This window comes from Callorhinus ursinus, unplaced genomic scaffold (assembly GCF_003265705.2).
Source record: "Callorhinus ursinus isolate GAN/ISIS: 27379988/994484 unplaced genomic scaffold, GSC_fseal_2.0 scaffold2, whole genome shotgun sequence".
Classification (NCBI taxonomy): domain Eukaryota; kingdom Metazoa; phylum Chordata; class Mammalia; order Carnivora; family Otariidae; genus Callorhinus; species Callorhinus ursinus.
This window is the reverse complement of record NW_027397064.1, coordinates 44,654,208-44,680,832: the sequence shown is the minus strand read 5'-3', so window position 1 is coordinate 44,680,832 and position 26,625 is coordinate 44,654,208. Positions and strand designations below refer to the sequence as shown.

Below are 26,625 nucleotides of genomic sequence, written 5' to 3'. Positions count from 1 at the left end.
CCTTTGACTCAATGCTGCCATTATAATAATTTACCATCAGACATTGATGCTGATAATTCTGAGCATTATTTTATAAGATAAATTTGGCATAGAGTTAAATATCATAGGAAAGTTTTCATATATATAATCAGAAGCCTCCTTCAAAGCATACTTTAAAATAGAGGAAAATTATCACGCTTATGGGATTGAAAGACAAACACTTTGAATCTCAGTATTTCAACACACCTATTATAAGAGAACAAGAGCTATATATATATATTTAAAGCAAGGTTCTAATATACATTCCACTTCTATTGTTACCAAAATATTTTTCTGGGAGCAATTTAAAAAAAAAGAGAGATTCTTACCCAGAAAGCTGGGAACCTTGGTAGGCTGGGAAGTGACAGAATCATTATTCACAGAATCAGGCGGGGACACAGTATTTGTAACATTAAGCGTTGTCAGACTATTCACAGGACTAAACGGTATTGTATTACCCGTAGACTCAGGCAGTACTGTATTATTCACAGCTTGTTCCAACTGAAGATCATTCACTGGAAAAAAAAATACAGCCAATTAAAATACAACATTGTCCTAAGTTCATAATTATACACACAAAGCAAACACAGTGGTTGTGTTAAGAAGAGTAGACATCGGGGTGCCTGCGTGGCTCAGTTGTTAAGTCTCTGTCTTTGGCTCAGGTCCTGGGATCGAGCCCCTCATCAGGCTCCCTGCTCAGTGGGGAGCCTGCTTCTCCCTCTCCTGCTCCCCCTGCTTGTGTTCCCTCTCTCACTGTTTCTCTGTCAAATAAATAAATAAAATCTTTAAAAAAGAAGAAGAAGAGTAGACATCTATGGACACCAAAGTGGCTCAGTCCATTGAGACTTCTGATTTTGGTCCATGATCTCATGGGTCTTGAGATGGAGCCCCCCACTAGGCTCTGCACTCAGTGGGGAGTTGGTTTCAAGATTCTCTCCCTCTGCCCCTCCCCCAGCTCATGCACACATGTATGTATGCACACACAATCTCTCTCAAAGAAAAAAATCTTTAAAAAGGAGTCTTCTAGAAATTTTATTCACATTGCTATGTTAAATTAATGAACAGTAAATCTTTATATTTATACATATTGTTAGTAAGATCATATTTCTGTGAGTAACTTTGTAGTTCTTGGTCAAAAAAAGGTAACAGTTAAAGTTTAAGGCATCCTTTAATAAATTTCATGGTCAGGTAAAACTGATTGATTTTTAGGTGGTAGGTTCCAAAGAACTATTTGTCCTCAAATTGTTGTAAACCTAAGGGATTTCAGCAGCCCTATTCTTATGCTTACATTGTACTAAAATTCTCAGGAAAGAAAATTAAATAATGTAACCTAAAATAAGTCTATGGAAATAAGTTCCCCTCTACATTTCTTAATTTTCTGTTCCTTTTTTAAGTTAACACAGTGACTGATTTTTATCAAACTTAGTGGATGCTACTGTATCTTCATCTGTATGGGTGAAACAAAAATCTAGGTAAACTTGAACATCCTTTAAGTTGCCTTATTTTTTAAAGAATGCCAGTAAATGAAGTAAAATGAGATGGGAAATAAACTTACCTAAACTCTCACAGGTTTGCTTGCATTGATCCAGTGATTCAAAGTTGTTTTGATTGCCAAGGCACCCACCATACTTGAAATCTTCACATTTCTTTGACTCATTGTTATAAAAATACCTAGTTATATAACCTCGACAGACTCCACTGTCTTCCCCCAAAAAGCAGTAATCTGGCTTTTCTGGAAATTATAAAAATGTCAGAAAGCAATATACTTTTTTGTGAATAATTGAATTATGCTGATTAAATATACGAAATAACTAAGCTGAAGTTATTTAAGGAGTAAACATGAAAAGTTAAAGATACAAGGTAAAAACGGAACTTTATCCACAACTGCACAATATTAAAGTTGCCCACTATGTCTGTTGTGACATTTAGAATAAGGAAGATGTATCTATTGTCACAGATTGTTGATACTGGAATTTCAAGTTCTAAATTTCTCATCATAAATTAATAGGGCACCTAACTATCAACTATTTCAGGAATTGAAAGAGTAAAAGATGTTATTTTACCTTTGGTTTGGAAGAAATATTCAAAAATTCATAATATTACAAAATGTTATGGCAAAATTTTGGCTCAGTTATTCTTTTTAGGTGTACATGCATTGACATTTAGGAAAGAAATAGGAATATTTCATATTTTTCAGGTATAGGCTCCCATTAGGGAAAGAAGTGTAATGTGTTGCTTCATTACAATGGTTTCAATTTTAAAAATATTGGAGTAGAAGCTTTGAGGTGTATGGAAGCTTTCATGTCTATTCTTAGAAGTTCCTGAATTCTTATTCTGGAATCTGTATTAGGTTAGGCATGACATCCTCCGCCACTGTGTCTCTTGTTTTTCTTCTTTCTGGCATTGGAGTGACTCCAACAGTGCAAAGGCAGAAAGGAAATACATGTTCAGGGATTGGAGAGGCTTTTGAAAAAAAAATCTAATGCCCTTTCTTTGATAGTGCTCCAAACCAGATTAAACACAGCTGTCACAGAAGTTGGGCCACTGTGATCTACATTACAGGCCTTGTCTACAGGCATCCTCTGTAAAGAAGAGAATTAAACTTATTTTCAAAATTATGATCGCAAGATATATGGGGCTTAAATTGGCGAAAGTTCCAATTTCCCCACTTTCTCCCTGCAACTGTATTATCAGGGTGGCAAAAATGAACTGTAGTATCCTTTTCCATTTTAAAGCAACCTGTTCTATCTCAGGGAAGCATCACTTGGGAGGTTACTATAAAAAAAGCATATATTTAATGGTAATGATTTCTGCAACGGTTGCAAATCTTCGGAAAGGCTGATCTCCTATGAGAGCATTGTTTTATTAATAAAACATCCCATTTTAATGTAGTGTAAAATATCTACTATAACTTCTCAAAGTACCAATTTGAGAGTTTTGTTTATTGTTTATTGCCTCTTGTTTCTCACGGTGAATATTACTATTATCCCCATAGCAACAATTTGTGGTTAAGTGTAATTTATGGGACAAGGAAAAAAACTAATTCTTTAAATTTTTGTAATACTTTTTTATAAGAGAATGAGGAAAAAATTTAATTGCTATTATTTTCATTTGTTTTGGCCTTAGTATGTACTTCTTATGAAATTTTAAATCATCTTAACAGAGAATATAAGAATTCTATGTTTAACAAAAAGGAGTAGGTAAAATATACTGCATATAAAGAATAGAAAATAATAAATTATGCTGAGAAGTATAATTAAGAAATTATGCAACTAGAAGCTGCTATTATTTATGAGGCCCTGTTCTAGGACATAAATTTATTTTAGGGCAAAGTTGAAATTGCACACTTGTAAAGTAATTCCGCTTGGGCCTACAGTTTAAAATAAGGTTACAAATCAAGAAATTCATGCCCTATATTCCTCAGATAAAGTAACATTTGTACTAAATCTGCATACACAATCCTTGCTCTAGACTGATGCTTGGTTAAAACAAGAACACGGATTTTAAGCTACAAACTTCCACAAACCACATTAAGTTTTACTATTAACTGTTATTTGAGGCTGCATACTTGACAATTGTCTTAACCCAAACTATTTCAAAGAGGTTGTCTTTGTAACTGGTCCAATGTTGATACTAAAAAGCATATCACAAAGTTAACTTGAAATGGATACATCCAGAGGTCTTTATTATGAATGGGTTTTGGCATCTGAACATAGTTTAACACATGTGAATAGTATTGATTAGCTTTATTCTCTGATTTCCATATGTAATATCAGTTAAGAATGAAGAGAAGAGGAACTCCTAACTAGGACACTACATTATCTACCTTACTGCTCTCTGACCACCTGCTAAGCCAGGTGACTTTCCAACCTACCTCCCTGACTCTTGACAAATGTATTCATTCAAGTTGCCTCTTGATCTTTGCTCTTCCTTTGACACAGCAAATCCCTCATCCTTGGGTCTCCTACTTACTGTCATATCTCCTATAAATGCTGAAGTTGAACTCTACAGACTGGGGATTCTGGAGGCTTGGTGATCTCACTGAGCAAACAAGGTAATGAACTCAATAGGTTATAATCAAAATTGAGGAGACGTTATTTTGCTCTTGAATACTACCACTATTCTAAGATTAAGAAATCTATAAACCTACACAGAATGGAGAATAATTTTTACTTTGTATCTAAGGAAATGTCATATTTTTTTCTTAATCAAGTTAGCACCAATCTGACAAAACTCATAAAAAATGTAGACTTAGAACTTGTTAAAGGTAAAAGAGCTCTATTTCCCTGAATGTGCTCATTTTATAGTCAAGGAAATAGGACTTCAAATAGAAGTGATTCCTCTAGTTCATAGCAGAGGTTTGCCCCTCTGCATGCCATATTCTTTTTCCTCACACCTAGTAATTTATACTGTGCTTTATAATTTATAAGATTGTTTTTCATACACTGTCAGTTTTTGACTGGAGCCAATTAACTTTGGTAAAAATAAAATATTGCATTTTTGGAAAAATATCAATTAATATGAATTAGAAGAAAAAGAATGATTGAATTCCAAATCATTAAATATACATTAAATAGCATAATTTTATAGTAAATTTTATCTGCATACATTTTTTCCTAATTTCACATTTTTGAAAAAATACCCTAACATTTAAATGTTGGTATTTCCTTTCACAAAGATATCATCTTTTACTTGGTGTATAAAACCCTCTATTGGTAAATATTCTGTATTCTTGGATACTACAGATAATGAATTTCATTTAATTGAAACACTGAACATTTCTGTAAAGATTAATTCAATTTTATAGAAAGCTATTTTAAAATTTGTAAATAAATACATCCACTGATAGTGTTTGTACAATCTTTGCCACTGAATTTATTTTATAAATTTTGATTCAGTCTAGTAAGTCTTATCAGTCACAAAAGCATTCAACTCTTTCTCACACAATTAAATCAAAGTCAGAAAAATTAAAATACACTTTGAATTTTGTAACTCTTTCATTTCCCAAGTTAAATAATTTGATCCCTTTGTTCAGCATTTTCTCATTCAAATGTAGATGATGTAAATGGTAATTGGACCAAGTCAGCTTCTAGACCTTTACTAAAAGGAGTATCTTTCTTGATCTACTGATATATTTTTTCATGTGCTAATGTAACATATTAATCAGAAAATTATTTTTAGCTAAAACCAATAAATAATTTAAATCACAAAATAAAAGCTAAGTACACACACTAATGTTGACAAGAGCAATCACTTAGTGTTAAATATCTCCACTTACTTCTGCATATAGGCTTTGACTACTCAAAGACATATATCAATTCAGGGAAATACTGGATATAACTTACTAAAGATACACAATGCTGAGATTATCAAGGGAATAGAGATCTGAGAACTAACAGCATCTAAATTACTGTTCAACAGATGTTAAGATAGCATGTGCATGGCTGTGGAATTTGACTGATCTAATACTAAATATCATTCTGCATTAGAATGAGAGTAAATATAGTGTTTGAAGACTTCCATACCAAATATCATATATGTTATTTTAAATTTTTCATTATATCCACTGAAATAAAACACCATTTCAAAGATTGTATGGATTTATGATGGAGTCCATATCAAAGAAAACTAAGAATTGAATTTCTAAGTGTCTTGCATAAATTCTAATTAGCATATAAATGAATGTTTACCTTTTTCTAATGTTGTCTCTATCTTGGCCTTTGGATAAACTGCAAGAAAAAACAGTATGTGCATCAATTATCAAAATTTATATAAATAAATTATATATAAATTTCAATTTAACAAACTAGGATGATGTATTTATTATCATTAAAATTATTCTTATACATAATACCAATAAATAGTTTAAATTTATTTTCTCTAAAGATTAAATAATTTTAATTTTTATAGATATGAGGCCATCTGCACTTTAACATAATAATGTCTCAAAACTGGTGTTGAAAGTTTCTAACACATTGACAAAAATAAGAATTCATGGTGAACTACATTTGCTATTCAAAACACCTATGACTGAAAAGCATTAAGATAATGTGAAATATGAAAGTAATTCAAGCAGCATACTTTGCATATCAAAACATAATTTCTATAGAGACTTGGTAGTAGGGGTGGAAGAAACCAGAATTATCTCCTTTCCTGATTCCTTGCCCTGCTGCATTGTTTCAACCCAATCACAAGTTTTATTAGTATTTCCAAGTACAGAAGAGAAATGAAGCAAAAGGTATCTGTGACATATTTTTTGGTTCAACCTCAAAGAATTAATGGAATTTCTCCACTCAAAAACTAGAATGCTACTTGTCTTTCACCCACTATATTCAAGTACAGATGCTAAGTTCTAATTTAAATGATAGGTAATGAAATTCAAATCAATATAATAAGTGAAGTTTTAATTTGCTCATGTAAACATTAGGAAGGCTGAGTGATGTATGTTGTATAATCATGTTCTGCAGAGAAAAGCTGTGGTCAATGCAGTTTATAATTAGTTGTATGGCCAGAGAGACAGGGGGTTGGGGGAATGAGTTGGCTTATATGCCCCTTTCAGCGAAAAATCAGCAGCTAAGTTATTCTTCGGAATATAAAATATCTTTGAAAGAGAAGGTAATGAGGCCTTTTTTTTTTAAAGATTTTCCTATATTTTATTAAATAGTCTTTTTAAAAAGATATATATATTTATATAATTGTATTTTAAATATTAAGAAAACCTCAGGAGTCTTTCTCATTGTAAATAACCAACTGTCAATGTGTTTCAATTAGATAGTGGATTGTCATAATAAGCTTATATTGAAATATTTTAATGTACAATTAATTTGTTACAGTTTTAATTTATAAGGGCAAAGAAAATATATACAGATAAATATTACATCAGACTAGAGTGCTAAATAATCATTTTTACTGTTTTGCCTACTGACAGTAGCCATTGGATGGGAACATAGAAATGCTTGATTTCAATGTTCATGCAATATTAAAAGAGATAACTTGTTTTCTGATTCCTTTCCAAATTGGATTAATTTAGCTGGCATGCATGTGAACTAACTCAAATATGTGTTTTGGCACACTGGAATTTAAATGTATTTGTAATAACAATGATTATCTTTGAGGATTCTGAAAATAACATGGACACCCTATTTAATTGGTATTTATGCCAACTAATTACAGTCTGAAAAAATAAGTAAGTTTTACAGCAAATTATCCAAATTATCTTTTCCTAGATTTATTTAAAACATAACATTTATTAATGATGTCTTCAGGAGTAATGAGAGTATGTTTCACTAATTCCCATTTTAGTAATTTCTTGAAACCCAACATATATGAATTCACATTTTAAATATTTTATGATGAATATTATAATGTAATTAATATACAACAAATTAATTTGTAATTTTATGACACATTTTAGTAATTGTAATTTTACCCTTATTCTTTCTTTATCTTTTTCTCTTATATTGGAGAGCAGAGGGTAAGAGTTTAAGACTAACTTTTAATGATTCTGATTTGTTGAAGTCAGCCTAGAAAATATTCTAAGCAGGTGGGAAAATGACTGTATGGGCAGAATATTCTCATTACTAAATGGGTCTTCACGGTTCCAAAAAAATAAAACATGAAATGACAAATTTAAAAAATAAAGAGAATGGAAAAAGCATTAACATGCTCTTTAATTCTCTATGAGGAAAATTCTCAAATCCCCATGAAAAGCCACAAGTCACAAGTAGCCCAACCAATAAAATAGCAATTAATATAAACAGCATACTTTCTAGAACCTTTATACCTGTTTCAGGATTTGATGAAATTCTATGAAATTAATTGTACTACTTTTAACCATGCTGTAGAGGCTGATTGCTAGAAAGCTGAATGAGAATTTGATAATTTGATCTCTTTAGTCTAATTCTTTAATTTCCCACACTACATTACCATCTATTTTTCAAAAAATAACAATCAAAGATAATGTTGTTTAGGCTATAGGAAAAAAGCAACTAACCCAAAAGACAAACATTTTGAAAGACATGTATTTGAAGCCATTTTACAAACTTAACTTCTATTTTTTTAAAAAAATTATTAACCTTATTTCCATGTCTCTATTATTACATAGGTAAATACACCAAAAAATATACATATTTGGAAAAAATTAATAAAACAACTTTATGTGCAAAAGGAGAGCTGTGCCTACATAGCAAACTAAACACATTCATAGTTCCTATTCTCTGAAATATTTGGCTTGCTTTTATTCTCAAGCATGGTAGTTTACAAGATTGAGTTCTCACTGGTCTTCCCAAATAATACAAAACTTCAGCTTTCAAGCCTTAATATATAAGATATCAATCATATTTTGATTTTATGTCTCCTATGCTTATACCATCTCCCCTTTACCTAGGAAAAGCACTTAAGAAGTGATATGAATTTTGGGGGTGCCTGGGTGACTTAGTCAGTTAAATATCCAACTCTTGATTTCAGCTAGGGTCATGATCTCAGGGTCCGGAGATGGAGCCCCTTGTCCTGCTGGGCAGGGAGCCTGCTTGAGATTCTCTCTCCCTCCCCCTCTGCCCCTCCTCTCCCCCTCAGTCACACACACTCTCTCCCTAAAAAAAAAAAAAAAAAAAAAAAAAGCTGATACGAATTTCTATAATGAAACATTTAGTAAAATTCTGTCAACAGAATATTAACTAATTAACACATATTAAACAAAAAACAACCAAAAATTTTTCAAAATAATTACATTGATCTTGGCTGACTGTAAAATAATTAGGTTCTCAGCATAAATAGGGCCACTGATTTCACTGGCTGCTTCCATAATATTCATACCTTATCATGGTAACTAAGCAGCATGTTTTAGACATGTGTAAAAATTTAAACTGCTATGAACATAATGAAAAAATATGTAATTTAGCAGATAGAGATATTAACAGGCATGGCAGGATAAAATGACATTTGATGTCATCATTTTCTAAAGTTTCTAAGTGCTTTCAAGCCTACAGTCACATTATTTACTTGAAAGGATCTTTCCCTTGAACAAGAAATATAAATATTAGTATACATAACATTAATGATTTTGGTCTATGTGATTATCACATCCTCAATGTGCACAGTAAGAAACTGAGCTTCAGAAAGTAACAACATTCAGGATTGAAACAAAACAAGCTTTTATCCCATTTATTTTTATTAAACTGTTGTTCTATTCATAACATAATGTGTCCATCTTCATAGAACATCAGTTAACTCTGATGGTGTAGTCTATTTTTGACTATTCTATTCCACTAATTTCTGTCTGTCCTTATTCTCACATTATTCTGCTCAATTTCGGCAGCTGTGCTATAAATCTTGAAATCGGGTAAAGTCTGGGGCACCTGTGTGGCTCAGGCTATTAGCATCTGACTCTTGGTTTCGGTTCAGGTTATGATCTCAGGGGTGTGCAACTGAGGCCCACATTGGCTCTGAGCTCAGCTCAGAGTCTGCTTGAGGTTCTTTCTCTCTACCCCACCTCCCCCCAACCCCTCCCTCTCCCTGCTCACTCACATGTGTGCATGTGCTCTCTCTCTCTTTCTAAAATAAAAAAAATATTTTTTTAAAAAAAGGAAATCAGATAAAGTCCTCCAAATTTGCTCTTTTATTCAGAATTGTTTTAGTCATCCTAGGTCCTTTGTATTGCATATCATTTTTAGAGTTGACTAATTAATATATAAACAAAAATGTGCTAGAATTTGATTGGTATAGAATAAAATTTCCAGATCCATTTGGGGAGAATTTACATCTCAACTAAAGTGAATCTTTCAATCTATTGTTTTATATCTCTGTTCATTAAAGTCTTCTTTATTTGCCAATGAATTTTTAACAATGTTTTATGGATTTCATTGTAAATGTTATGCACTTTTTTATTTAAATCCATCACTAAGAATTTCATGTTCCATTATTTTAAATGAAATTGTCTTTTTAAGAATTTTGTCTAATTTTCTATTTGTTCATAGCCAGCATGTGTGTAAATATTTACATTGTCCTTTTATCCAGTGAGATTTCTAGTCATCTGCAAGTTCCTAAAATTTTTCATATATATAATTGGGTTTTCTCTCAGTCATGTGGATGCTCTCGGAGATGTTCCATTTACAAATCCCCATAATTATTTTCGCTAACTTATGGAATTTCACCAAATGCATGCAGTTTTGTTGTTCAGTGACAAACTCAAAGGGACTCTTGTTCTGACTTTTTAGCTTTTTCTCTACATATGTCCATTCTCTCCCACATATTATGCCCCAAAACCCATTGATCTCAGTCTCCTTACCTCCAATTTCCATATTCTCTACCAGGGAGACCACCATCTTGTGCTTGGGTTCCCCTCCTTTGGCTATGGTTCAGAAGTGCCTTCAGGCAGAAAGCTGGGGAGACTGGACTCACCTCACATGTTTCCCTTCTCTAAGGGATCACAATCCTGCACTGCCTTTTGATCCATGTCTGCCAACAGTTGCTTCATATATTTTGTCTAATTTTCTAATCATTTATATTATGAGAGAAAGTTCTGTTTCAGCGCTTCCATCATAGCTGAAGATGGAATTTTCTCTTTAGGTGATTTTTTAAAAGCCTAGCAATCCTTTTTCTATATGCTAGTTGTATCCTTAACAGTAATTTACTATACACAACACTCATATATTCAAACAATAAGTGGCTCTTGAAGATGTAATAAGGAAATGGAAGCCAAAGACTCATATTTATATGCTAGGTAGTAATGATGTTTAGAAGATACTATAAGCAAGGAGGTCACTGAAGAACCAAATAATTATATTTGATTAATTTCTAAAGAAAAGGGTAACTTTTATATGATGGTGAAATAAAAGAAACAGGTATGTATTGTGGGAAAGAGGCCCGCTAATGAAAATGTTAGGCTGCTAAAGAAGAAAGTGAGAATTACAAAGAATGAGGCAACCAGGCCTCTAGCCAAGGTGCTGAACGTGAGTGCTATTCAACTCAACACAAAAGGATACTTGGCCCAGTATGGATGAGAAGGAGGTATAATGAATGGAAAATGACCAGGCAATCACCAAAACCAAAACCTCCCACCAGAGGACCACTGAACTGCTTAATCTGTGTTAGTAACATTTCCAGCACTTGTATGGAGAAGAAAGAAGGAAATAAGTGCTCAAGGTCAAAGAAATATATTCACATCAATCCTTTTCTGTCAGCTCTGGAATATACAAAAAAAGCACCTCACAGAGTCACACAGGGGAGAAGTTCTCTCTTTTCACCACAGTGAGATTTTCCGACAGGCCAAGAGCATCATGATGCCAAGGCTATTTTGCAAAAGTTGTTTGGGAAAGCATTATCAAAGTGAGAATGCAGAGCTGTCTGTTTTGCAAAAAGCAAGACACCTAGTGTTACTAACTAAAAATACCATCTCTATAGGCTACCATTTAATTCAACTAGCTCTAATAACATGCCATGGGGAAATGTGGGACTAGACACTGGGAAGATAAAGACAATTCAGATTCTTCTATCCCTTAAGTAGCTCACAATTCAGAAGAATTAAACAGACAAAAGCATTCAAAATTTTGACCAGCAATTATCTGGAATTTATCTCAGTGAGACGAGATAAAACCACATTATAGTTTGTAAAATTCAGGGGAAAATGTTGTGTTAGGAGGATTAAAGCAAAATAAAAGTGTCCCATAAAGCTTACCAACAATATAATATGATATACTTTTAACCATTATAAATTAGTAAAAATTAGTAAAAATATGAAAAGTTGGGCTCAGCAAAGTCTACATGGCTCAGTAAGGTTCATATTTTCTTTTCTTCAATATTCCAAAGCCCTAAAGAGAATGACTTAATTTTCATATATATGTTTCTACTCTCTGATGCAGTTTAGAATTTTCTAATTAGTAGCTACGAGAGCCTCAAAGTGGATTCTCAGATTCATTACTTTGACAGGAGATAAGATCACCACACTGATAAAGGGAAGACTAAGTCAATATGACTAACCGTTTCTTTCCTGCCAACTCATAGCTGCCCAGGAGGCTGAATTATACCCAATTCACCGCAGATATAAAGTCAGTGAACTTAAAGGTTTTTCTTCTTTCTTTATTATGGAGAAAAATATAGGATAACAAATGGGGCTTAATATAATTTATAATAACTGATGAAAAATGAAAAATAGTAGTTGAACATGAATGCCAAAAATGTGAAAAAAATATTCCTTGGAATGTTCAAATAGTTCTAACTTCTTTTCCTAAAATTATCAAATCTATAATTAGATCTAATAACCCTAAACTTTTTTTAAAAGTTAAAGGAGCTTAAGGCTCCTGGGTGATTAGTGTCTCCAGAAACCTACCTCTCATACATTTTTCTTCGCACTCTTCCAGACTTCCAAATCGATTCTGATTTCCTTCACATCCCCCATACATAAATTCTTCACACTGTTGAGTGTGAATGTTGAAAAAAAATTGTGTAATCATTGCTCTGCATGGGCCATTATCCGCTTTCAAAGCACAAAATGAATGTAAAAGTTTCAGTGGTGGCAACTCAACATCTACAAGGTAAAAATAAAAGATATAGAACCTTTCATACACAGTAATAGTTTATTTCCTTTTCAGTATGTCCTAATTTTTCTTAAAAAGCACAACAGAAATAACACAGGCTGAAGAAACCATGACAAGTTATTAAAAATTATCAAAAAGTTAAAGTTTATAAACACACCAAATGAAACAGATTTTATCAACAATTAAACTTTAGGAGTAGAATAATTTTCTAGACTCATATTAGGGATTTGGTTTAAACATACACCAGTTGACCAGTATGGAAATGCATAGTCGTTGTAAGGTAACCAATGTGTTGACGTTACGAGTAAGTAAAGACATCTTTTTAAATTCAGGTTTTGGGGCGCCTAGGTGGCTCAGTCGCTGAGCGTCTGCCTTTGACTCAGGTCACGGTCCCGGGGTCCTGGGATCGAGCCCCGCATCGGGCTTCCTGCTCGACGGGAAGCCTGCTTCTCCCTCTCCCATCCCCCTGCTTGTGTTCCCTCTCTCGCTGTGTCTCTCTCTGTCAAATAAATAAATAAAAATCTTAATAAATTCAGCAGTTTTTAAGGGCAGACATTAATGGACAGCTCTTTGATTTGCTCTCCCTAATCCACAGTTATGTCATTTTTACACATAAACAACTTTTTAAAAGCAGCAGTACACACATATTCATATGTATGTTTTTGTGTGTGTATATATATATATATGTGTATATATATATATATATACACATCACACTATATTAAGCCATTCCCAAATTATGGAAATGTTGGTGTTTGGTATTACATATATATCATGGTCCATTCTTTTACTTACCATGGTTTGTTTTTAACAATGTTGAGAAAACTTAATGCTGTCTGTATTTTAAAATAGAATGAGGCAATTCTTTTGATCTTGAGTGAGAATTTTTTTCCCTCAATATCCAATCACTTATTTTAGTCACAGAGGAATTTCATATCTTGGGAAGGGACTTGTATATACAGAAAACTCAAAAATTTTAAATTTTATGAAGTCTAATATTACTAGAGGCTTAATTTTAAGTAAGTTGCATTTGTTTATAGAATCTATCAGTAAGATAGACACTGAAAATTGTGGTTGGTACTATCAAAATAACAAGGAACAAATAATGTCATTAATACTCCTTGAGTATTGTCTATAATATCTTTTCCAAGACTTTCAGTATTCACTATGATCACTTCTGAGGGACCTAAGCCAATTTGCCCTTTAGAGGGCAGCAATATGCTGCTAAATTAAAACTGATTAAGTCTAGGTATCTTCCAAGAAAGGGTTTTAATGCACTATAAAATAATGTACTTTGAAAAAAAGATGGATGGATGTCATCATTTAAAAATATATAAAACCTTTTAAAAGCATTAAGTAAAAGAACAAGTGTGAATATATAACCATCGAGAAGGAAATCAATTTTGAATGTTCCATGGTTTCAAAACTTCTGTGAATTTTTTGAAAGAAAAGATATACATATCATAAAAGTTGGATTAGATAATTTTATCAAATCTCTTCTACCCTCCAGCTTTTGTTACCTTAATGATCTATATCGAATTAATGTCAAGTAGTAGCCACATTTCAGTAGTGTTAAAACTCTTTATGATAAAATAATTGGAATGTTATTTTTTATTTTCTATATGGGTCTAAAAAGATAAGTAAGTCCTGAAATCTTAGAAGGGTAAAAATATAGCTTTCTATACATAAATTATTATTATGCTGTTTCATTCATTTGACAGTAATTATTTATGAACGTATGAATTTTATCTCAACCACTCTTCCACTTTTAAACTTAAAATCAAAGTTTAATTTATAAAATGCCATATCACCATTTTGATTTCTTTGATAACTGAATTGACAATTTTTTCAATTGAAATAAGTTGAGCTTACAGAAATGATATAACAGTAAAATTTCAGACCCAAATTTGATAAGATAGAATAACATAAAACAGAGATTTGTTTATTATGACAAACAGGCCTTCATCTACAAAAGACATGGATATTTTTAGCACCAAACACAATTTTCATGAATTGGCTAATTAGCAAGTTAGCTAATTATTACTGGTCAAACCTTTAATGTTGAATTTTATGCACCTGCGCACTTGCTGTTTTCAGCTTCCTGTGGGGTTATGTACAATCAAAAAAATATAATTTGGATGTTTATCTATGTGATTTTTTAAAATAATTTTTACACCAATTATATAGTGTCCCTAAAGCCAATCAATCTCTATAATATATATGTAAATAGTTTACCAAAATGAGTAAATAATTATTCATTGACATATATAAAATTTTCTCATTTCTTTGCTTTTTAATTATGTACCTAATATTTTATGCTGATGAACTTATTTGAATATGATTGGCTTTAAAATGTCTCTCAAGGCATATCAAAAGTTTCTGGCATCTAATAATATGGATACTTCAGAATTATAATTTTCCTTAAATGTTCTTGGACTTCCCTGAAATTCTTAATTTTCTTAAATTATATACACAAGTACTTTTCTCTATGTAAATTCATTATATATATTATATATATTATAGCACTTACATATACATTACATATAAAATAGCATTTTAGAGAGTTGGTAAAAATATCTTCCATAGATAAATAGGTGCATATAAACAAAAAAGTGATTTATGAAAAAACATGTGTTTTCCATTCATCACTGAAATTACAATTGTCAGTTTGAAATAAAAAATAACTAAAAACCTTTTCTGTGTAGTAGTACACTTGTGAATAATGATAAATGCTGCTTATATTCTCTTTCTTAAAGATTTAGAATACTCTCACTGACACTCTGACTTGTTAAGAGTTGTGAGAAGCTAGAAGACTTTGCACTTAAGACCCTAAGCAGTGCATTTTACTGAGAACAGACCCACGACAAGCATCATTGCATTAGCACGATATGTTTGTACACTCTAGACACATTTTTATGCGACCGAAAAAAATTTGACCTGTCAGTTCTATAAGTATCTGATCTTAGAATCAGATCTCAGAATCTCAGAAGTTACATACATAATTTTGAGATATGAGCTAGGAATAATAATAGTCTGATATTCTGAATCTTATGGCTATATACCATTACTTCAGAAATTCCTATAGCACTCAGATAATATGATGGTCCCTGATTCCCATATTAATGTGACTTCAGATCTTTATAGACACAGTACCTCAGAGAGGAGCCTGTAGTCTAATTCTCTACCTGTAGAGCCCAGGGGGCTTTACCTAATACCTGAGTTGCTATAGATATTTAGGAGAACTAGTTCTTATAAATGGTAATTTACATAAAGTTCTTTTTCATTGATGATGCCTCTGATTTCGACTTTTGATATATTTGATAGTCCTTTTCATCATGCCAAACTTTTACATTTTCTCCATTAAGCATATACCACACCGAGTTCAACTTGCTATTTAAGAATTGTGCCACAAGGTGGTGGCCATCAGCCACAGAAATGAAACCTGGTTCCCCATATTTGTCCTTGTAGTAGTTAATACTAGCTCATGTTGTTTACTAATTACTGTGCTCCAGACTTTTTGTAATTATATTATTTAGTAATCACAACAATCTTCTGAATGAGGTATTCTCTCCATTTGCAAATTATAAAACAGCACTGTAGAAATTAATTGCTCTGTTCAAACCTGAAGTTTTATACGCCACATAGTTTTATACCAGATATCTCACACAATCTTAATAATTGAGTGATATTGTCACAGTCTGTATGACTGAGATTCCTAGATTGGCATTTAGGTAAAGCACATAGATTTAATTCTAAAATTTACACTCAATACATTTTTTTCTCAAATTCACCTTATAAAAACTAAAAATGTTTCAGCTATGAAAGTAGGTGATTTTATAGCAGCTTCCCAAGTGAAACACTAAGAACTAATTTTAAACTATATTTTATTAATTTATTATCAAATTATTCATCTTTACCGTTCACATTTTAGTGTCTTTCTTAGCTGAATCACATATTAGAATATTCTTTCATGCAGTCAGCTTATGACCCACCCTTGGCAGAGCGTCCCTGAAGTGGAGGAGTGATGAGATGTGGTCTCTCAGATGTAGTACCATGCCACTCCACCCAGAAGGGATGGGAGTCTGTCTTGGTTTTCATTTTTTACCTTGGATAAATCTTTTTGAATGTGAACAATTGTGTGTTGATCATGGGTCAGGCACTGTGGGGTCATGGCAGATATGATAGTAAATTAGGTGGCAGTAGCCCTGTGCTTTCCCTTTCATGCAGCATGCAGACACCGAAGACTTATAAACATTCAAGTTCAAGGTGCTGTGTTTGTGCATAATAAGATAGCTAAGCTTGTCTGGAGAGTCAGGGATAGCTTTCCTGAGACTTGAAACGGAGACTGAAGGATCTACCTAACCCCATGTAACTAGAAAACATATACAGGACAATGTAAGAGGGAATTTAATCTGATGCAGCCAGATGAACAGAATTATGGTTTTTATTGTATCATTTTTGTAATTGCTTTCTTGCATTTTATGTCTCACAATCTGAGCATTACAATCTCACTCTCCCGTCCCCCCGTCCTGGGACGTTGGATAGTAGGCTCATGATAATATATGGGGACGTGTCATGTCCCCGACTGTTAGAGTCCTCATTCTCCTGGAACTTGTTTGGGAACCAAGAACTTTAAACTTACTATTTAAGAGCTACATGCTGTTTGATTCTCTCATGAAAAGATTTGATTTCTCTGGCAGGGAAGAACATAGCCATACACTCTTTGCCTTCTCCGCGCTGGAAAATGTGCCAGGTGCTTTTATGCAGTTTATATAACAACCATATGAACGTAGTTATTTGCATCACTTACATATCGATTAAGAAACTGGGAATCAGAGGATTTACATAACTCATCTAATTTTGCAAAACTACTGTGTGGCAAACCCCACACGCAAACTTAGATCTGCCTGATTCTAAATCTTACGAAAGACACATGCCTTTCTCTAAATGCTCCCTGCTAATCTCTCTATCATTCTAAAGGGATTTTAAAAAAGAGCTTATCACTACTGTTTTTTATTATCAAAAATTTTATTATATTTCATTCTCCCTGCTGGTTAGACTGATTAAGAAAAAGCCTACTATTGCCTTGTGAGAAAAATGATAAAATCGTGTATGTTTTTCTCTAAGATGATAGTACACCATTCGATGAAATGGTATACTTCTATAAAAAGATGGCATGACCTTGGCACAGTGTGATAAATGGTATCTTCAAAACTGAATTGATTCTGATGTGGGATCATGCTATTTTAAGATTGAAAACAAAACAAAACCAAAAAACTCCAAAACTGGCTAAGACTGTGCAGCCAGTCAGTTAGGTGATCTTCAAGTCTAGCTTTCAGATAAAAATGTTTTCTTAGCCGGCTTTGTTTGTTCTGAATTTATCGAGAGATTTTCAACTCCAGCTTAATTATTAATGGGTTAACTCTGGTTTCTTGGCTGACTGTATCAGCAGCAACAATGTCAGGAAACTTCTAATTACCTGACATGCATTTTCTCAGCCTAAATGAGGGACATCAGATTAGGTGAATATTGGGGAACCTTTCTCCTCCCACTTTCCAAGATGGGTTGCCTGCTTTTTCTCTGTAGGGACTTTACTCTCTACATTTCTTCTCTTCTCAGCTTCCAGAATATTAGAAACCATCTCTTTTGATAAATGAGAAAATGAAGAATTAGAGCTTATTTCATAATGCCCAAATTCTCATTCGCACATTATAGTATTTACTTTATTAGTGTTTCATCTTTAGGAAGTTTTTATAACAATAGTTTTTCCAGCGACAATTTAATAGTCTCACCTGTGAAACTGTGAGATTCTTCAGAACTTGGTCTGAGTCATCACTACTTCCCTAGTACCTACCAATTTCAAGCACGTAAGATATATTTATTCAATCTTTATCGAAGGGAAGTACATTGAACAAAATCCCTTTCAAGGGTGCTTAGATATATGAAATAAGAATGTATTTATGGAAGTCTTTGGTACACTATCAACATACATACCAATAGAAGCTATCACTTTGTTCATATTGTCTCACTATTACCAATGACTTGAGATTTCTATCAATAATTTACTAATTTTCCACAAAATATTACTTTTAAGAAAGAAATACATAGTGACAATCACTGTACAATCTTCTCCTTGTTCTGTTGCTGATTGTTAATATTTTATTTTGAGATATGGAGCTTTATGAGATTAGAACTAACCTGTATTAAGCCAGATCTCCTAATGTCCTGTTTTACAAGATTCTCACACTGGACTCATACGGGAAGTTCTTGAGAATAAGGCAAAAAAGGAGAGAATACTATAGTTTCCTTTCCCTTCTCATACTTTTCCCAGCCAAAGGATGGCATCAAGGTTCATGGCTGTTTCTACAACACTTTGTTCCTTGCAATTGTCCAGAGATACCTCATTGTTTAACCTTATAGCCTGGAAAAAAAAGAAGTCTTCCTTTCTAAAGTGACTTTTTTTTGGTCTAAATTTTTTTGGGGGGGGGGGACAAATTACATGTAAGACATGTAAGTCGCTTCTGTAAAAGCTAATTTTCCCATGCAATGGAGAAAAATACATTACATTTTGGGATTAAAATTGAGATCTTTAGCCAAAAAATATGAATGCTTCTAATATTTTACCTGTAATATCTGTATATTCTTCCACTTCAAGGACAGCACTAAGAAGGGCAGAGGCACAATTAAGCAGAAGATACACAGACACCCAAAAAATCTGTTCTTTCTTCATTGTATAAACCATCTCTGAAATACAAACCCAGATACATTTAATCAAGAGTTAATGTCAAATTATCTATAGACTAGCAGGAATCTTATGCACACCTCCAAATGTAAATTTCTATGACAATCTGTACTGCCTGCAAATTCCATGAGTCCTATTTAAAACATGTGCATGTAGCATTTAATATTGTAGACACACATATGTTCAGTGCATATGTCTAATAATATTCAAGTATGCAGCTCATGTTTCAACCTTGAAAATACAAATTAAAATGGCAACAATTGATCATCATGCCTAAGTATGTATTAAGATCCATTTTCATATACAATTCTATTTGCCACATCTTTCCCACAGCTATTCTTCTTTCTCAGTCAGAATTTTATTTTAATATTCCTGGCATTTTTCTATTATTTCATTAATGCAACTTTCCATTCCTGATTTCTCTTTCCCATGGCTTGAGTCCTTCTTTTCAAAAAGAAAGACATTTTCCAAATTTTTGTCTTTGTTTCCTGTAAAATATGTTTTGTTTGTATAACCAATTTCTTAACCAGATTTTCTATGAGATAGCAGACAGAAGTGCTGAGAAAAGAAGTCTTCAGCATTCTAGCAAGTCCTTTACCCCAGTCTTCCACCCTCAATTTAGGCAGGTATCTGATTCAAAAGAGTTTCACAGAAAAGTGACTTTAAGTGATAAACCGACATATTTACACTCTAAAGGAAACAGATTTCAGCAGGAGAGTGAGACTTCCTCTTTCAAAATGATTTAGAGATCCACAGTAAAAAATAATGGAAAAACCACACTGAAATTTTTTTAAGGCTCTTTCTACTTTGGATTCAAGGGTGGGTGTTCATATAGCATAAGAAGAGAAAAAGAAGGAACGTACGCACATGTTCAGCCACTGATGTTATAAGTCAGGAAGGAAAGAGGAATCTTATCAATAAGGATTCACAAATGCAAGAAGAGATATTCCATCTAAAATAATTTAGAGAATTCTCTGTTTACTCCTATAATGAATCATAGCTGCCATATACACCATTAAGGTATATGTAGTTTTATAATAAATAATAAAGTAATGCCATTTTGCTTTAAGCTTCATTAAAATCACTAGTGAAATGTACAACCTATTTTTTCACAACCCTTTGTAAATGTTAACATGTATTTGATTTTTCTGTCAGTAGCCATGTTATATGCCTCTGTGTCATATCATAAACTATTTGAATCTACAAGTATATATGTATATATATGAATGCATATATATGCATATATATATATGTATATAGTTTTGAAGAGTCGATCAGCTAAACTTCTAGTCTTTATCTTATTTTTGAAAATGTAGTTTTTGGGGTGCCTGGGTGGCTCAGTCAGTTAAGTGTCTGCCTTTGGCTTGGGCCCTGATGTCCTGGGATCGAGCTGAGCGTCGGGCTCCCTGCTCAGCGGGGAGTCTGCTTCTTCCTCTACCTCTGTCCCTCTCTCTGCTCCTGCTCTCTCTCTCTTTCAAATAAATAAATGAAATCTTTAAAAAAAGAAAATGTATTTTTCGGGGCGCCTGGGTGGCTCAGTCATTAAGTGTCTGCCTTCGGGTCAGGTCATGATCCCAGGGTCCTGGGATAGAGCCCCGCATCAGGTACCCTGCTCCACGGGAAGCCTGCTTCCTCTCCCATTCCCCCTGCTTGTGTTCCCTCTCTCACTGTGTCTCTGTCTGTCAAATAAATAAATAAAATCTTAAAAAAAAAAAGAAAATGTATTTTTCAAGGACTCTTCTATTTCCATTAGTTTCTTTGAGATATATGGCCCTGTTATATTTTGAGTGCAAAATATAGCTTATTTTTCTATCCCATCATTTAGGGAACAGACTGAAATTGGGTGCCTAAAGACCTTGATAAGAATTTGGGCTGTAAACCCACCAAGTTACTTTCTTTAAAACTATTGGCCTATAGTGTTGCCTAATTTTAGTAGTTTAGACTTTCCTTGGTTGCAAGGATCAGAAGCCAGCTCAGACAGTTTGCTTATTCATTCTAGAGAAGGTGGAACAAGCTAGGATTAGAAAGGGAGGTTTGTGGTTGGATCTGAGCGTCAGGGAGCTGAATGCCCTTAGAAGTCTCTTGTAGCTATTGCACTCCTTAACAAGCGTTAATCTCCTTCAGTGCAGCCCAGCTTTCCCTATGTAGGAGGATGCGTAGCACTGATATTTCCAGGGTTTTAAAACTTAAAAGATCCTTCCATCAAAACAGTATGACTGCTTCTCTTTATGGACTAGTGTCAAATAGCTTGAGAATAGCACTGATGGTTTCAATTTGTAGGAAATACCCCCTTCACTTTTGGACCAATACATTTGAGGTGAAAATCTGTTCGGAGACTAGCATAGATCTGGAGGAGCTGAAATGGACTTTCTTAAGGTTGGAGAATGGGATAATGTGGTAACATTGCAAATTTCTACGTAAGTATATGGTCTTAGGATGGAGTGGACAAGTGTGGCTCCCAGGAGGAGTGGATTATTGCTTCCAGAAAAAGGAAGGGTGTTGGGCAGATAAAATGAAGAGTATGCACTGTAGCAAGCCAGAGCTAATTAATGGCTGATCCAGAACTTGAATTCAAGTTAGAATAACCTCCCAGAGTGAAAGATTGATTTTGGCACATCACTGAGAAAACAGTACAACTTCTTATGATACTGATAAAACTGTAATCTGTAAAGATCAATTAGAGTGAACTGACTTAATTACAGATCATTGTAATTAGTTTCCTTTTTAAAATATCCAAATGCATCACTGAGTTACACTGCAAAATGGCAAACAAGACAACAAACCCAAACTGAAGCTACGCATTGGTTAACTCACTCTGCCTTTCTGCACTCTATTTCTTGAATAGCTGACTGCATTAAAAATATCTACTACCCTACCTGGTATCATATAGAAAAATTGATTCAAAGAAATTCAAAGATCTGAATGTGAAAGATAAAACATTAAATCTTGTAAAAGAAACATTAGGAGAATATGTTCATGATGAGGTTGGCAAAGTTTCTGAATCAGGATACAGACAGCACCAATTATAAAGTAAAATACTGTTAATTTGATTTCATTAAAATCAACTCCTGCTCATCAAGATAAGCACCATTAAGACATTGAAAAGGCAAGTTGTGAGAAAGTGTTTGAAACTCATGTATCTGAAGATTACACATTGAAAATGTATGAGGAATTACAAATAAATATCCAACTAAAATGGGTTAAATATTGACCGGGCACTTTTCGGAAGATTATAGGCAAATGGCAAATAAGCATATTTAAAAGATAGTCAACATAATTAGTCATCATAAAAATTAAAATTAACACCATTGTGAGATAGTATGACAAAATTTAATAAAAACTGACAATATAAAGTGTTGATGACTTGAACCTTCACCATTGTTGGGATTATGCTATCTGAATTATTTGTGTTCCCCAAATTCTTATATAGAATCCTAACTCCCAAAAGTGATGGTATTAGGAGGTAGGGTCTTTCAGAGATGATTAGGTCTTAGAGTATAAGATTCATGTTCTTATAAAAGAGACCCCACAAAGATCCCTCATCCGTTCCACCGTGTAAGGACTCAGCGAGAAAGTGCGAGCTATGAACAAGGAAGAGGGCCCTCACTCTTGCTAATCCCTTTTAATTTCCAATTCAATATCAGAATTTATTTAAGCAAGAATATATTATATAAATGTGCCAGTGACTAGTTGTGTGTAATAATATGTTAGACAGTAAGAGAGATTAAGAAATCTAGAGGAAGCCTTGACCCTTAAGAATTTATATGTAACCAACTGAGTTAAATAAAAATGCAATGTTAAATACCTAGATAAATTGTATGGGTATATTTGTATATGCCAGGCACATAGTAGTGGAAAATAAACATATGTTAAGTTATTTAACTTGGATAAAAATAGAATTTATATTTTGGGACAACAAACTAAAAATCCTAAACTTAGCTCTGCCAGCAACCTGTTAAGTAACTTTTGGAAATTTATATTTTTATTTTTTTAAAGATTTTATTTATTTATTTGACAGAGAGTGAGAGAGCACAAGCAGGGGGGGAGGCAGAGGGGAAGGAGAAGCAGGCTCCCAGGGAGCCTGATGCGATGCGGGGCTTGATCCCAGGACCCTGAGATCATGACCTGAGCCAAACACACTTAACCAACTGAGCCACCCAGGCGCCCCTATATTTTTAGACCAATTTATAAAACACATGACTTTGACACATTGTTGTTAAGTTCCATTCCAGTTCTAAAAATTTATGAATTTTGATTAACACATTTTATATACTCCACAGAATAATTTACAGTTATGTTGTTTAACTTACATTTTCCATTCACTCTAATGCTAAGCTGCAGTGTTAATTTTATCCTTAGGTCAAGATGTGTTCTCAGAATATAAGTTCAGCAAGTTGTTATTAGCTGCTACATTAAAAAAAAAAAAGTGTCCATAGGCTAATATATATTTATGTCTGAATTAAAAACCTTATATGAGTTTCTCAACTGTAGGATGTTTATAGGAGCCTTATTATGGTAATGTGCAGTTGTATCTTCTATGGGAGAAGAGAGTAAATGCATTTCCAAACTTATATGACAAGGGGCTATTTTCCCATAAAATATTTTTGGAAAATACCTTGACAAATAATGTTACATTTAAGGAAAAGTCAGTAAATATTCTGAACTAGAGAAATATTAAAAAGCACGACGTGATCTGTGCTTTAATAAAATCCAGCATGTATGGCAAGATGTAGAGAGGGCAAAATTTAAGTGGAATTGGCAGCTACAGTGTTGCAGAGGATCAGATTGAAATTATGAGCAGGGAACTATCAGTGGAACTACAGAGAAAAGGGCAGGTTTGATAGACTTTTTGAGTTAAGTATTGATAAAATTGAGTAATTGAGTAAATACAGGATATAAAGAACAGAGAATTCAAGTATATCCTGAGTGAATTATTGTGTTAGTCATACAAATAGGTAAATTAATATAAGTATTAATTGATGTGCATATTAGGGAGGAATTCAGTCTGGACAGATTGTATTTGAGGTTATGTTTTCTAAGTGGACCTGTATAAAGAGTTAAAGATGTAAGACAAGAGCTGGGAAATGTTTTGCTATATCATCATCATCATTGTGAGGCAGGGTCATTTCACCAAGGGAAAGGATGCCAATAAATCATTTCCAGCTCCCCCTTCAACTTTATTTCCTATCATCTTTCCTGTAATCATTTGGCTTTATGGACACTGCCTACTAATCCCTTGGCTTCAATGAAACTGCTAATCCTTGAACAAACCATACTCATTCTAGGTGTGGTACTTTGAAACTACTATTTCTTGTCATGGGAATACTCTTCTACAAGATAATGGAATAGCAGACTCCTTCTTTTAGTTAGGACCCTGTCCAGAAAGCCTCTCCTCCAAAAGATTTTCTTGGAGCACCATATTTAAAAAGTAACCACCACCAGTTCCTCATCATGTTCTGTACCAATAACCTGGCTTTTCTTTTTTAAGGTTCTTTGCCTTTTCATTACTGAATTGTAGAAGTTCTTTATCTATTATGGGTATAAATTCCTTGCCAAATATATACATAATAAATACTTTATCTTGGTTTATGGTTTATCTCTTCTTTTTCATATAAGTGTCTTGATGAGCACAAGTTTTTATTTCTAGTAAATTTGATTCTTAAAAGTAATTCAATAGTTCAGTAGCTATTAGTATATCTACAAGTTGTACAAACATTGCCCCAGTCACTTTTAGAATATTTTCATTATCCTATAAGGAAACTCCCCACCCTTTAGCCATCACCTCCTTGCTTCCCAATCTCCCCATTCCACATCCCTAGGTAACCATTAATCTAATTTCTGTCTCTATATATCACCTAATTCTTGACAGTTTATATAAATGAAATAATCCACCAAATGGCCTTTTGTGTCTAGTTTCTTTCATTTAGCATAGTGTTTTCAAGGTTCATCCATGCTACAGCATATAACAGTACGTCATTTCTTTTTATTGCTGAAAATATCCTATTGTATAGAGATGCCATAATTTATCCATTTATTAGTTAATGAGCATTTGTGTTTTTCCCACTTTTTGGGTATTATGAATAATGTTATGAACATTTGTGTACAAGTTTTTGTGCAGACATATGTTTTCATTTCTCTTGGGTATATAACTAAGAGCGAAATTATTGTATCATATAATAATTCTGCTTAATCTTTTAAGAAACTGCCAGATTGTTTTTCAAAGCAGCTGTACCATTTCACAATCCTACTAGTAATGTTTTGCTTTGTTTTCTGAATAGCACTTAGCACCATTTACATATTTATTTTTGTACATGTTCACTCTCTCCATCACTAAAGCATTTTCCATTCTTAGCGTAGACACTTTATATTACATTCATAGTTCTATGTTTAGTACCCGAAATAATGACTAAGTAATACTTGGTGAATAAATGAATTAATTAAGATATATTTTGTGAGCTAAAATTAGGTTATGATATGGATCTTTGGATATATCCATGTAGTTTTATTTATTTCTGCCAGTCCCACCAAAAAATAAAGAGATTAGAAGGAAATGTGATGGAGTGCTCATCCATCCATATTTCTTTTTTTTTTAATTTATCTATTTGACAGAGAGAGAGAGATAATGAGAGCAGGAACACAAGCAGGGGGAGTGGGAGAGGGAGAAGCAGGCTTCCCACCAAGCAGGGACCCCGATGCGGGGCTCGATCCCAGAACCCTGGGATCATGACCTGAGCTGAAGGCAGATGCTTAACCACTGAGCCACCCAGGCGCCCCCAATCTAAGTAATGTCCCATGCTGTATTCCCAAGTAATAGCTTTCCTTCTTCCCTTCCTCCTTCTTTTCTCTTTCTCTTCTGTTTTTCCTTCCTTCCTTCCTTGTTCCTTCTGCCCTCCGCTGCCACCCCCTTACTTGTATTTTACCAGAACCTATCTCATTGGGTATGAGGATTAAAAGGAATTAGATTAGATTAGATTATAAAGGAATTAGAATGGTGACTAGTTCAGTAAATTGTAGCTATTAAAATTTATATCTGTAATTCTTGACAACGTGTTGGGTACACTGTAAAAAGGGCAGCTCAGTATGCATGGAGTTTATCCTTTCTTGAGAATATTATCTCAGACTCTTTGAAGGTCTAAAAAATAACTGAAAATATAGCACTGATTTGGGAAGAGTTTAGGGACAAACTGAGAGACATTTTTGTTCTAATTTGGTTAGGTATGGAAGCCAAGAATTGCTGAGCTACAAGTTATAAGGTGAGCAGTATAGATCTTAAGGTAAAGCGAATATTCTTCTAAGGATCACAGTCAATTGGAGCTAGAAATATGTTGGCAA

General features: G+C 33.5%; 1 protein-coding gene across 5 annotated transcripts in view; it reads right to left on the bottom strand.

Moving 5' to 3' along the window:
• The window catches only part of TFPI (tissue factor pathway inhibitor), an 89,455-nt gene that overhangs the window by 22,850 nt on the left and 39,980 nt on the right, over nucleotides 1–26,625 (bottom strand). For 3 of the 5 annotated variants that reach the window (XM_025848841.2, XM_073881451.1, XM_025848833.2), the window contains 5 exons: nucleotides 19,176–19,295; nucleotides 12,344–12,541; nucleotides 5,709–5,747; nucleotides 1,574–1,750; nucleotides 348–533 (listed from right to left, as the gene is read on the bottom strand). In XM_025848841.2, coding sequence (XP_025704626.1) covers nucleotides 348–533; nucleotides 1,574–1,750; nucleotides 5,709–5,747; nucleotides 12,344–12,541; nucleotides 19,176–19,293 — 718 coding nt within the window. In that variant the 5' untranslated portion in view covers nucleotides 19,294–19,295. The remainder of the gene's footprint in view (nucleotides 1–347; nucleotides 534–1,573; nucleotides 1,751–5,708; nucleotides 5,748–12,343; nucleotides 12,542–19,175; nucleotides 19,296–26,625) is intronic. The other 2 variants (XM_073881455.1, XM_073881454.1) reach the window with 2 other exon arrangements.